Source organism: Colletotrichum fioriniae (assembly GCF_027942845.1).
Source record: "Colletotrichum fioriniae strain IMI 355084 chromosome Unknown scaffold_1, whole genome shotgun sequence".
In the NCBI taxonomy this organism is placed as follows: Eukaryota; Fungi; Ascomycota; class Sordariomycetes; order Glomerellales; family Glomerellaceae; genus Colletotrichum; species Colletotrichum fioriniae.
The window spans coordinates 699155-712101 of NW_027076837.1; the positions used below are offsets into that span (position 1 = coordinate 699155).

Genomic DNA, 12947 nt, shown 5'->3' on the forward strand with positions numbered 1-12947 from the left:
GGAACTCATATATCATTTGATCTAATCCATTGAAGCAGCTTATCACTTGTATCCTGTATACTCAGTGATCTCGCCATATCCTAGTGCATCTCGATTCATTCCATCCTCATTTTTTTCATCCTCACATCTACTGTCCAACCGCGGTGACACCCTCATTTTGGAAGGTATTGACCAACGTGCCGATATGGGGAAGAATCTCAACGTGGAACTCGTCGGCGTCCTTCAGAGTGACCTTTGGTGTCCGACCCAGGCCAACTCCAGCCGGGGTTCCAGTAATGATTACTGTTCCAGCGGGCAGGGTTGTGCTTTGAGAAAGGAAGCTGATGAGCTTCGGGATGCTGAAAATGAGGTCGCTGCAAAGCCAGTCAGTATTGATGATAGGCCACGAGAGCAAGTGAACTTACTCAATGGGTGAGTCCTGGAGAACTTCGCCGTTCTTCAAGCCACGCATCTTCAACTTGGTGGGGTCGGGAATGAGATCCTTGGAAACCAAGGTAGGGCCTTTTGGGAAACATCTTGTTAGTGTCATGATCCCGTCTTCACCCATACAATGGGACAACTCACCCAATGGGCAGGATCCATCGAATCCCTTAGCGAAGCACCATTGCGACTGGTTCAGTTGGTACGTCCGGGAAGAGACGTCGTTGCAGGCAGTGTAACCCAGGACATAGTCCAGAGCGTTGGCTTCGGAGACGTTCTTAGCCGTCTTACCCAACACCACGGCAAGCTCAGACTCATAGTCGCCGCAGTCATCGGCCTGGGTAAGCAAAGGAAGCACCGTAGGCGCGGGCCATGGGTCTCCTAGTGCAGTGCTTGGCTTCCTGTACATTAAGTCAGCCCTGATTCCACAGCGATTTACACCACCCCGGGCGATCTTACAGGAACACAGTCGGGACCTCAGGCAGTGCCAGACCAGTCTCCTTTGCGTGTTGAACATACTGTTTGTGGTTAGCTTCATGACTCTGTACAAAGTAATAGAGAAACATCATTGGCTGCTCACGTTCAAGCCGATGCATCGGATCGTTCCGACCTCCTCGGCAGAGACGGGTGAGAGGACGCGGTCAATGACGGCCCGCTCCTCGGTCTTGGAACCCGGCTTGAGAACGCTGGATCCGGACCACACCACAACCTTCACTTCCTCGCCTTTGCGCACAGCGAGACCAACATCAACAGACTCTGATTCCGGCTCACCAATGAGGATCTTGTTGGCATCAGAGCGAGGGACAAACCGCACGAATCCTTAAGTTTGTCAGCGGCGGGGCTCTAATGTTAACATCCATTCGTGCGAGATGCACAACTTACGGGTAAAGGGCGTTTGCGTTTGTGAAGCCATGATGTATGTGTTGTCTGGTGCGTTCCTCAGACTCAGGTGTGCAGTGGTATCGTAAGATTCGAAGCTCAAGTCAGACTTGGAGTGGCAGTTCGGATGATATTCACCAGCAGGAGAGTAGAAGTAAGGGCCGTTCCCGCATCGTGAATTCCGACTGGAGCAAGCCCGCTACCCCTGCTGGGGCTCTCCCCCGCACAATTGCCGATGGTTGGGGGTGGTCGGCTCGGAGGTCCGGGAAGTTCGAGAGTTCGCGCCCAGATCTTGACGCCGCGTCGTGCTAATCGTAAGTCCATTCACCGTGATTGGTCAATGGCCTGCTGACACATTGACGCCTGCGGAAAAGCCGGGCAACTCAAAGGCGCAGCTGGGGGAATTGTGGGGGAATTGCGAGGATGAGGGATGATGGCGATGTGGGATGGAGGGGCCGAGAAATGAGGGGTCGCTGTCGGCGGCACATGCGCCGACCATCGCCGACGTCGTGGCTTTGTGGATTCGCCGGTACTTGATGACGGTTTGTTTAGAAATTGTCTGATCAGAGTGGACGTCTTGTGACAAGAGCTATCCGTTGTCGGTCTCGGAGCTATTATTACTTGCTTTCCCTGTCACGCAGTCGCGTGTAAGCAGTCCAGCTTTGACAACACATACAACCAGAGACTTTGCATGAGGAACGCCGACCAGAGAAGCTCTCAAGCTGCCAGAAGACTCTCAGCCATTGCTGCAACGATTTCACCGCGAGATTCACAGCTACCGTTCGCGGGAGAACACCAGCACAATATGTCTGGAGCACAGGAACAGGCGCCTCATGGCGCCGAGTACCGTCAGCACCTTCCAGACATCAGCATTCCTCGCTTCACGACGATGCGCAACCAGGATCCTCACGAATATGCCAAGGTGTTCAAGGAGAGCGGCAACCCGCCGTGGCTACATGCCCTTTACCTTCACTGGCGTAGCCTCTTCAAGGAGCCATACACCGGCATCACAACAGATGGTGAGATCTGCCGTGACACCCAAAACCACTAACTTTCCCGCCAAGAAACCATAATTGACACGGATTTAGGCACGGTCAAACGGGACTTATTCAAAATCGCCGACGAGGGCGTGCCGATTCAACAAATTGTCGATGCTACAAACGCAGTTCTGTCACAGCTAGATGACAAGCAGAAGACAACCCTCTCATACCATGTCGATTCCCCGGAATGGCGATCATGGTCGAACCCCGAGTTTCTCCTCAGCGACAAGGGTTTACGGCTGGATGAGTTAAATCCGCAAATCCGCGACAGCATCCTGAAAGTCCTCGAGACAACCCTCTCGCCTGAGGGGTATGCGAAGGCGCTCGGTGCCATGCGCGTGAATGGCTTTTTGGGCGAATTGGTGCAGACACCCACCATTTGCAACGAGTTCTCTTACAACTTTGTCCTCTTCGGACTGCCTTCGGCAACGAGGCCATGGGGCTTCTCATTTTACGGCCACCACCTGTGCCTGAACATTTTTCTGTACCAGGGCCAGATTGTTGCATCGCCGTGGTTCACTGGGGCAGAGCCGAACCTGATTGATGATGGCCCGTACAAGGGCACTCGTATTCTTGAGACCGAGGAACGGCTAGGCTTGCAGCTTATGCAGTCGCTCCCAGCAAATTTGCAGCAAAAGGCGCAGACGTACAAACTCCTCAAAGACCCCGCAATGCCGAAAGGACGGTGGAATCACGACGACCAGCGACATCTCTGCGGCGCCTACCGAGACAACCGAATTGTGCCGTATGAGGGTATTTTGGTGTCGGACATGACAGCCGAGCAGCAGCAGCTGGTTCTTGGTATCCTGGAGCAGTATCTTATCTATCTTCCTCAGAAGTCCAGGGAGATCCGTGTCAACCACATCAAGTCTTTCTTCCAGGAGACGTACTTTAGTTGGATTGGCGGCTTTGGTGATCAAGATCCCTTTTACTACCGCATCCAGAGCCCAGTTATACTCGTGGAGTTCGATCACCACTCAGGAGTCTTCCTGACAAACAAGGAGCCCGCAAAGTTTCACATTCACACTCTTCTGAGGACACCCAACGCTGGCGACTACGGTATGGCTCTTCGGCCATTGATTCCTGGTGTTGAGCAGGATTTTGTATGGGAAGGCTAGGATGCCGCGGTTTCTAGATTTCGAGTAGCGGCCACCAAGTCGATTGTATGTACTTTTAGTGAGAAGTATCGACTACAGCGCACCCCGTTTGCCCCATAGTCTGCCATCTCTGTTTCCCTTAGCTTCAAAACCCAACCTCTCTGGCGTTCCAACGTCAATCCCGAACCTCTCATCCACAACTGGAGCATCCAATAAGCTATCAATGCTGCGAGAATCTGCCTCGGTCACACTGCGACTCCACCACCCCAAGGCGAATGTGTATCCCTGGAATACTCGGTCAAGTTGCTGCTTGTTCATCCACTCAGCATTTTCTGGGATGTGATTCGCACACAGTTCGCTTCCCGCGAATAAAGCCATACTGCTTGCTATTGAATGAGGGCTTCGAGGAAGAGTGCCCTTGAGGTCAACCAGAACGTAGGCCGTCAGTCCAAAAATCATCATGGCACCAAGCAAGATCTGAAGAATGAGCTTGGGCGTATAGTTCATTATGAGGCGAGATTCTTCTCTTGAGATTGTGCCGTTTACACTTTGTTTCTCGTTTTGCTCCTTCGTCTGAGTCGAAGCGACGACAGGCGTTCGGAAGATGCTCGAATCCATGACCTGCACCATGAATTTGGCGTAGAGGCCGTTTACGACATCGATCAGTTGATCGGCATTCTTGGTCAAATCGTCCCTGCTGACCCCTGTGGTTCCAGAAAGTATGTATCTGAAGAATGGATCGGCCGGGTCATCTGATATCGAGCTTGTGAGATTTTTATCGAAGTGAGGTTGAATTCGATAGGGGAAGAGGTCTAGCCCGGAGTCATCGCGGGTCAGATTCTTCGTAGTTGACTCGATAGGAGTCGGTGTAGAGGTGAGGCTACTTCTTTGAAAGATGATTTCGCCATTTGGCCCGATGGGGGATGTGAATTTCATCCCAACTTGAACCTGCTGCACAACCTGCGCACACACAAACGGGCGTTCTGCGAAGAATACCCCTATCGATGGGCAGCCCATCGGATTCTCTGGACGAGCCGAGTCTGGGCTCGTTTTGCAGGGGGAGCATTGTTTACGAACAAGAACTCCAACGTCGAGGTCGAAGAACAAGCCCACCAGCCCATCTGTTTTATCTCCTGTGGCTTCGAATGACACATTTCTGACTTGACTTTCGTCTCCTACCCGACAGTACTCTGGAAGAGAGTCAATGGCAGTTATCGTTGTCGACACTGCACCTCCAGTAGTGGACACCCCCCTATCTCTAACAGTAGCTGGGTGACAAAAGAGTCTTGGTCGCAATGAGGGCACCTCAATACTGAAGTTGAACTTCTGATTCAAGCCCCCTAACCTCAGAATTTCGTGCCCATCACCGGGTGAGACTATGGTGTCGAACGATGGAAACACCAGATCATTCCATGTCGCTGAGTCTGGGCTTTCTGTCTTGTTCAGCCGCACATCGTTCAGAAGCGTCGCTGCACCACCATCGTTAACAGCACTGTCAGTCCAGTCCAGGTTCCAAGTAGTTTTGAGCTGGGTATTGAAGCCGGTATTCGTGGTCACCAGCTTTTCAGCCCATAAATTGGAGACAACAATTGATAGAACGCTGCCTATCAATGCCGCCAGGATGGAAGAAGATAGCCCCAAATGACCTCGTCTGAGAGCCTTATATAGTGCAACAGGGGTTAATTCTCGCATCGGATTGTTCGTAAGTCCTTGGGATGATGGTATAGCCCGTGCCCTCATGAAACTGAAGATTGAAAATGTGGTGATGGTAAAGTCAAGGCTGTTGAAAATACTAGCGATGGCCAACACAATAAGGGCTGAGCTGTATTGTGTTCCATAAAGCGCCCAAAATGTATCCTGAACTGTAAATCCATTGTTTTTGATGGATCGATGATACGTGACTTCAAGTGCGATGATAGTGACTAGTGGCAGCGTGAAGGTAGCTATCACAAAATACACCCGCGCCGTCATGGGAATCCAGCTGCGCTGTTTGCGTTTCGGCTTGCGTATGAAACTCTCATCAGCTAGAAGTATCTCGCGGGCTTGGATTTGGAATTTCGAGCCATCAAAGTCTGTAGAGAACCTATGTCCAGATAGCTCGTATGATATCTGGCTGGTTCTACATTCTCCGAGAGGGGCTAAGATGGCATCGATAGACGGACTCCGAGCAAGAATAGCAGCATTCGAAGCGAGCAAACTAGGATCCTGAGAGACGGAGGGGGTAAGTGTGAAGATAATGCTCAGTGCGAGTAGGCTTAGCACCATCAGGCTAACCACCATGATCCACAGAGAGAGCGGTCGGAATCGAAGTCTCTCTTGGGTGTATGTGCCTTCAGCAGGAGCTATCCCACGGGATTCGATCATGAAAGATTCTTTGAGAAAGTTTACAGCAAGCTGGGTGATGACAGAGGTTGCGGAAGCAATCATGGTGTCGATTTCGAAGAACTTGTAGTATCCAGCTGGAAGGTCTTGTAGTGTATGGCTCATAAGTTCAAACATGGCTGCAGAACCTGCTGTATCATTACCCAAAGTATACCTTCGAGCGGAGTTGCCAAAGTCCCTACGTGGTCCATCCATTGTTGAGTCGGCGGCGACGAAAACAGAGTACAGCAACTCAGACAGCTGTTGGTCTGACAATCCGGTGAGTTGTTTATCGGCGTCGAGTGGTCCCTGAGGATGAATCAGGGTTTCGTTCTTGTTGGTGCCGATAGTAAGAGTGCTCTTTCCCATGGTGTATGCGACTTTGCAGGATATTGCCGTAATATTGGCCATCGATGTTGTGTAGTTATAATCATAATAGTCGGTCCCAGGCTTATTCCTTTGCGTGATATTGCTCGCTATTAGGAGTAGACGAAGATCGGCTTGAGGCCCATCGGATCTCCCTGTGTCCGAGCAGTACGCCCTGTAGATATTGTACGTCGTCAAAGTCCCAAGGCAACTCTCGCTGTTATCGGCACAAATGCTAAGCAGGATCCTTGCGTTCCCACAAGAAGGTATCTGTACTTCCACTGCCCCGCTGAATTCGGTGATGTTGCCATCCATCTTATCAAAAACGGTGATGTCCGGTTCTTCGCAGCTCACGTGTGGAACGATAGAGTCAACATCGGCGGAAACATGCTCGATGTCACTGATTCCTGTTGTTTCAGTGACGGATGCGTCTTGGAAGACAATCCCCTCTTGCGTTCCAACAGGTTCCGAAATCTGCCCTTGGAGCAACTGCAGATACTTTACTGCTGAGGCTGAAGAAAGGTTATTAAACGAATAGCTCGAGTACGTAACATTCCCAAAGACAATGGTGTCTGTCCTATTACTCAAAGACCAATTTGTGGTCTTCCAGAAAGCCGATCCATCAAAAGCTGAATTCACTTGTATCGGAAGTGGCCCCGACATCTTGATGGCTACGGGTACCATTAGCGTCGTGGACAACAGAGTAGCCATTTTGAGAACAGCGGAACCTGTCATCGCGGCTGCGGCTATCCAGTGTCTATTTCGGAACGTTCTGACCAGTCCTGTAGAGAGGATTGGGGAGACGTAATCCAGGAGGAGACTCTTGGATGCTGGGCTTGGACCTTTAGCCATTTGCTGCCATGGCTGATGCATCTTGCTATGATAGTCGACTTGCCTCCAGAGGCCCGTAATGGCCACGAAAACAGCGGTGGGGCCGTAGGTCCAGGAAAACCTGCTTGATGTTGCCGTGATGATGAATCCTGAGTTTGCGACGTCGTACCGGGCCAGAACCACTAGGGCAATCCAGAGGGCAGTGAACACAAAGGCAAATCCGAGTAAAGAGGTCTTTTGAAGCCAAGGAGGCGTCCATAACACTTGACGTACTGAAGGCTCTGGTACGCCTCCTTTCAACGCCTCTACGCTGTCCGACCGTCCATCGAAGGCAGTAGACGTTGGCTCGGCATGGGCCTTATGGTCTCGCAGAATATCGATGAGTGGATAGGCAACATCTGATCCATCGTTTTCTGGGCCCCAGATTTCGTGACGTTGGTGTTTTGGATAAGTTGCCGGAGTTGGTGCTGAGCCATCGTGGAGTCGAGATCGCGGATTCAAGTTCTCTTTATTGCCGTAGCCTGGGTCGTAATGGATGTCGCTAGAGAGACCATAGGCGGAAGCGATGGACCACGCGTCGGCAGTACTTGGGGACGAACCCTGAGCTGAAAAAGTTTCAGGATGGTTTCTGTCTTTTGGAGACACAGATCGTCGCGTTATGTCCATCGTCGAAGTGAGGGGTAGGCATGAGGCGGCTGCCTAGACCGCTTGTCGGTAGGAAGGTGTCGAGAGATATTCTATAACTCTATGACGGTAAGGGAAAGAAAGGGAATGAAAGAGCAAATGGACTTGGAAGGATCTGCGGTGTTCATCACACAGAACTAAAGATCCTTTCTCTAGACATGTTTGCGTGCAGAAGGCTGTAGCTCAAACAGCCGATGATGAAGTGCTCGTTAGGCAGTAATTCTCGCAGGCTGGAAAACAGAGTCTTCGATAGATGCAAGGTGGATATGACCACCTTAGTATGGATAGTCTCTATATTTATCAGCCAGTTCAATATTGAATATCGAGTGCTAAAATCTGACGTCAGCACAAGGATGCGATGCAAGATAACTATCGCTCTTCAGCCTGGTTTTAATAGCTGAACAAGCTGGAATTCCGACTTGTTGCGGAAGGTCAACCGATCGGGGGAGGATCTTCCCGCTCCTTCAGGGGACTCCACTGTGTGATCCTGAGGACCAACAGGGCTTCTCGTCTCCGATGCACCTAGGACTTCAAATGGAGGACGACATAGAGCCTGCTGCATCCCACCACACAAAATGCATTTCTTCGGGCCGACGGGGAGAGGAATACAACGTAAAGTGACTAAGAGATACTCGATAAGATGCCTGTGGTTGCGTTATCGCGGCAATCACAAGACAGCTTTCGATGCATGTACCTTCAACCTTGGCTATGAGAACGCAGCCAAGCTACAGCAGCGGCCGAGAGACATTTTGGGGTGTCAGACTTTCTTGTGCAAGGGACCAGTGAGTAAAGATACGATCCTCAAGTCGGTTCTCAAGCTCAGACTACGTAATCGCATCTGGCTGTAAGATTTGTCAGAGCTGGCTTGATTGAGCTTCAAGGTAAGGTAGACCTCTCATCGCGGGTGGAGATGTGTGCTATTGGCGGACTGGGATATGCCCTGAACCAAGATGCCCATCGAAATTGCCAGCTATGTGCGCTGCCCTAACACCTGAGCTGGAATCTGCAGGCTGACGAAATCCAGTAACTGACCTAGGCTCTGGAGAGCTTTCATGTTCTCAAGGGCTGGACGCTCCAGAATGAGATACGACTGCAGACTAAGATCGACTTTACCAGGTGAGTCTCCATGAATGAATTTTCAACTGAACGCTTTCCTCATACACTCATCCACGTCTCAACGAATGCTGATGGGTGAGTTGGTGTGATGGAAGAGGAGCAATTTTGGGTGAAGGTGAGTTCTTCAGTGAAACCAAAGCCTACGTGGATTCCGCGCGCCTTCTTCTGCCGTTTTCCCGTAACCCCCGCAGGCTAACACCTCACCTTCTTATTTGAGTTGCGCCGCGTCAACGTCAATGTTTAAGGATGAACTCAATTACGAAGAAACACGCAACCGTTGACTCGCCCGACAAGAGTCTTGGCGCATATAACGTTGTCGCAAGCTCTAAAGCTTACATCGACGTCAACATTCAGCTCATTGATCCATTTACTCACCTTCCTGAGCCGCGATGCAACTCCCGCCTCACCCCTTGTACTCCCTTGAGCTCACGCCGCACTTCGATGCCGACGGTGCAAGCAGCCTATCGGTGCTCCTCCGGCTGCAGTTGCCAGTCACAAAGGCCTACGAACCCGTGTTTGTCTTCAACACCTTCTACGGCAACGTTCCCGGCCATCCGTATCAAGAAAAAGACATCAACGTGACAGACGATGGCGGCCCCCTAGAGCTTGAGTTCCACGACCTCCCTTCAGAGGGCCGGGATAAGAAACAGCACTGGTCCTTCACCAGAGAACCCCGGGGCGACGTTCTTCTCCGCTTCAATGTCTTCCCGCGCAAAGTAGATGTGAAGACACCGCTCGGCGCCCGCATCGACCTCCGACGCGATCAGGGCGGTCTGCACGGCGCCGGCATGTGGTTTCTGCCGCAGCTCATCAATGATCAGCTCTTCACCGTCCTAGTCAAGTGGAACCTCCCGGCCGACGCGCCGGCATCTACGCGATGCGTGTGGAGCTACGGGGAGGGTACCAAGCCCATGGTCCGCGTCGATCGCTCCGAAGTCGTACGAAATACCATGTTCATGGTCGGTCCCATTCAGAGCTCTTCGGGGGCGTCGTCTTCTGCGTGTTACTGGTTCGGTGACCTACCGCCGAACCTAGATCGATTGAAGGGGTACAACACCGCCCTGTTCCCGAAGATGGCGGAGTTCTTTGGGTCGTCTGGTGGAACGTATCGCATGTTTATGCGGAAATCTATCGTCGGCTTTGGGGGTACCGGCTTCAATGCAAGTTACATGCTGGAATACGATGACAGGAGTAGCGACGTCGAAGACGACCGCCTTATCCAATTGTTTACGCATGAAATGGTGCACAGCTTTGCCACGATTGACTCAGGCGAGGCAAATGAAAATGACTGGTTTGAAGAAGGTACTTATCTTTCACATTGAACTCCCTCATCATCTTGCATCTGGAAATTGACATAATGCAGGACTTGCGGAGTTGTATTCCTCATACCTGCCCTTCCGCTTCGGCTTCCGCGGGAAAGACTTCTTGATCAGCACCATCAACGATCATCTGCAAGGCTACTTCACCAGCCCTCGCATCAACATGGACATACGCGATGCGGCCGCGGCCATGTTTAATGACTGGTACGCAGAGTGGATTTCGTACAAGCGCGGCTTCGCGTACCTCCTTTTCATGGATCTCTACCTACGACGACACACCCGCTCGTACGACTTTGCCACGGCAGGGCCCCTCGACTCCATCATTCTCGACTTGACGAGAAGACATAAGCAGGGGGATGCTGTGGGCGGCCGAGACTGGCTTGCCGCCTTACAGACGGCTCTTATGGGCGACAACTTCCCAATCGAGGAGCATTACCAAGGCATGCTCCGCGGAAGGGCTGTCATGAACTTTGATGGCCTTTTCTTGGGCGAACCGTCGAATACACTGAAAGCAGCTCAGCTTCCTATCATGGAATTCGGTTTTGATAAACGAAGCACGAACTCTCGCGTTGTCACGGGGCTTATTCCGGGCTCAACTGCGGATGAAGCAGGCTTATGGGAAGGAGCTCAGATTGTGAGCGTGTCTCGAGCCAGTGATTGCATTGATGATATCCATAAGACCTACAGATTGATTGTTCAAGACGGCAAGAATCGTCTGATAGAATATGTGCCTCGGGCGAAGATGACTGCTCTTGCTTGGCAATTGGAGGAAAGCGATTGAAGTGTTTCGAGGAACTGGTTTGTATCCACTATTTAATTCTAGACTAGGTGTAATGTGATTGCAATGAAGTAAAACAAGAAAAGTAGGGTATGGCGCTCTGGTGTTACTGGTGCTGTTCATTGAAAAAGAGAGGAAAGATAATAAGGAAAAGGGGGGGGAGGCGAGCCGGAACATGTCTTGTCCTTGATGGTAAACCCTGCAATCTTCGAACGACCCTCAGTTGGTTGATCCCTCCCCAGCTCTGACTCCAATGACAATCAAGCCTCCCATCACCGTAGCCAGCCCCCCAATGACCTTCTTGGCTCTGGGGGACATCTTGTATTCAACGACCAGCGCGTGCCGGGGTAGAACGATGCGATCCTCCCGCTGGTCGATGTCCACAAAGACATCGTCGTAGAGAGCAAACATGTGTGTGTAGAACCCCTGATCCATCGACTCTGGCTTGTTTACTGCCTCAGTAAAGGCTTCGTCCAGAGCGACGTGCCGGATCAAAGCCTTCCAGGGAGGAAGTGCCGTGAGGTCGGGAACTTCGATCTGCTAGTTGTTAGCAACTATGAAGATAGTGGACTCCGCTGGGAAGAAGCATGAACTTACGGGGCGAAGTGTGGCGATAGACACAGTCGGCTTGAGGCAAAGTACCTTCGTCTTGAGGAAGTGTTTGGTTTTATTGGTGTTCGCCTCAAGTGTGCCCTTGATAGCTTCCACGAGCCCTTGCTCATCTTCGTAGCTGGCCGCTGCCAAGATGGTGGCACCAGGGCGTTTAGATACAGAGAGTTTGTTGAGGAGGAGGCCGGATTTGCTTGCCATGTTTTTGAATATTTGGTGGTTCTTAACGAACAAAGTGTATTGTATTCGGTGTGGGATCTGGTGTGTAGTTGGTTTGTTCCATCCAAGCCCTTGAGGGGGGCTCCTGAGACTTTATAAAAATGCGTCAACCGGTATCAGGGGCATACTTACCGAGGATATCATTACGAGATCTACGTAAATGTGTGGAAAATTCCACGGTGGCCGTTTCGTGGACATATCTACAGAGTCGAGGACAACGAGTCTGGACGGCACGCCCAAGTCCATGATTCTGGGCAGGAAATCATTGACCACATGACACCGATGCCGGGAATGACATGATTTGTAACTATGACATACGTCACGATGGGGTCAAATGGTGTAGAAATACTGCGAGAGCGCGAATGCGCGCATCAAGTCCAGCACAAGTGGTGTTTCGAGCCAGGCCGATGAGTGTTCTTAGACCGCTGGTTTGTCCACGGCGAGCGCTAACCAGACTCACGTTGGAGGACCTCATACTGGTGGATGTTGCCGGCGATGATCCCGTGTACTTGGGAATTTCGGTGTTGAGCCTCTTGGCAGTATTAAATGATGAACGAAAGCTAAGATCCGGGATCGGTGAGTCCCCGGTGTGCTGTTGATAACTCGTGCGCCAGTGCGCGTTGTTGAATTGACGAGTGAGTCGTCTCAGTCGGCTTTGCACCGGCTTGCATCGGAGTAGCGCACGCTAGAAAGCCGGACGCCGCCGGGACTTTGGTGCCGTACCTTAGATACCCTATGTCGGAGGCTCTGATCCTCATCAAGCCACAAGTACGTGCTCATTGTCTTCATAGTGGAAGCTCGACCAGATGTAGTAGAGAACAACTCCGAATTCGAGGTGGATCACGGTGTCTTCAAGTTCTTGTGCTTGTTGTGGTTGCAGAACGGCGGTGCAGAAACCGCATCATGGAGCTTGACAAATGACGTCGGGCAACATCACTAATTAATTGGCCTCCATTGGATTTCTCCACGAACAATGGGATAAGGTCGCCTTAGCTAGCCCCAACCAAAAATTTGTCCACGAACAATGGTGACAGCGGCTCAAGGGTGCCATACGTTACCTTATGCAAGGTACAGAACACGCTCCGGTACAGTCGCTGCCCAGGTACGGAGTACTTAGCTCTGGAGCAGAGCAGCTTGCGCAGGTGAAAGCTCGTGGAGATACCTCGACTGGATTCTTAGTGATCAAAACTTCGTAGAGAAAAAAGTAGTGCCAAGGAACGTCAAGCCA

The 12947-nt window shown here is 51.4% G+C and overlaps 4 protein-coding genes across 4 annotated transcripts; 2 read left to right on the plus strand and 2 right to left on the minus strand.

The window, feature by feature from the left end:
- Positions 1-127: 127 nt before the first annotated feature.
- N0V96_000198 (uncharacterized protein) lies at positions 128-1333 on the minus strand (the record flags this gene model as incomplete). The annotated part of the gene is made up of 6 exons (XM_053191655.1): positions 128-353; positions 405-501; positions 565-821; positions 880-938; positions 1001-1239; positions 1303-1333. The coding sequence occupies 6 exons, from the start codon at positions 1331-1333 to the stop codon at positions 128-130; spliced, it is 909 nt and encodes a 302-aa protein (XP_053050739.1).
- A 771-nt stretch (positions 1334-2104) lies between these two features.
- On the plus strand, positions 2105-3457 carry N0V96_000199 (uncharacterized protein; the record flags this gene model as incomplete). The annotated part of the gene is made up of 2 exons (XM_053191654.2): positions 2105-2318; positions 2388-3457. The coding sequence occupies 2 exons, from the start codon at positions 2105-2107 to the stop codon at positions 3455-3457; spliced, it is 1284 nt and encodes a 427-aa protein (XP_053050738.2).
- Positions 3458-9183: 5726 nt separating this feature from the next.
- N0V96_000200 (uncharacterized protein) lies at positions 9184-10894 on the plus strand (the record flags this gene model as incomplete). Its single annotated transcript, XM_053191653.2, has 2 exons — positions 9184-10096; positions 10158-10894. The coding sequence occupies 2 exons, from the start codon at positions 9184-9186 to the stop codon at positions 10892-10894; spliced, it is 1650 nt and encodes a 549-aa protein (XP_053050737.2).
- A 216-nt stretch (positions 10895-11110) lies between these two features.
- Positions 11111-11701, minus strand: N0V96_000201 (uncharacterized protein; the record flags this gene model as incomplete). Its single annotated transcript, XM_053191652.1, has 2 exons — positions 11111-11428; positions 11489-11701. The coding sequence occupies 2 exons, from the start codon at positions 11699-11701 to the stop codon at positions 11111-11113; spliced, it is 531 nt and encodes a 176-aa protein (XP_053050736.1).
- Positions 11702-12947: the final 1246 nt, after the last annotated feature.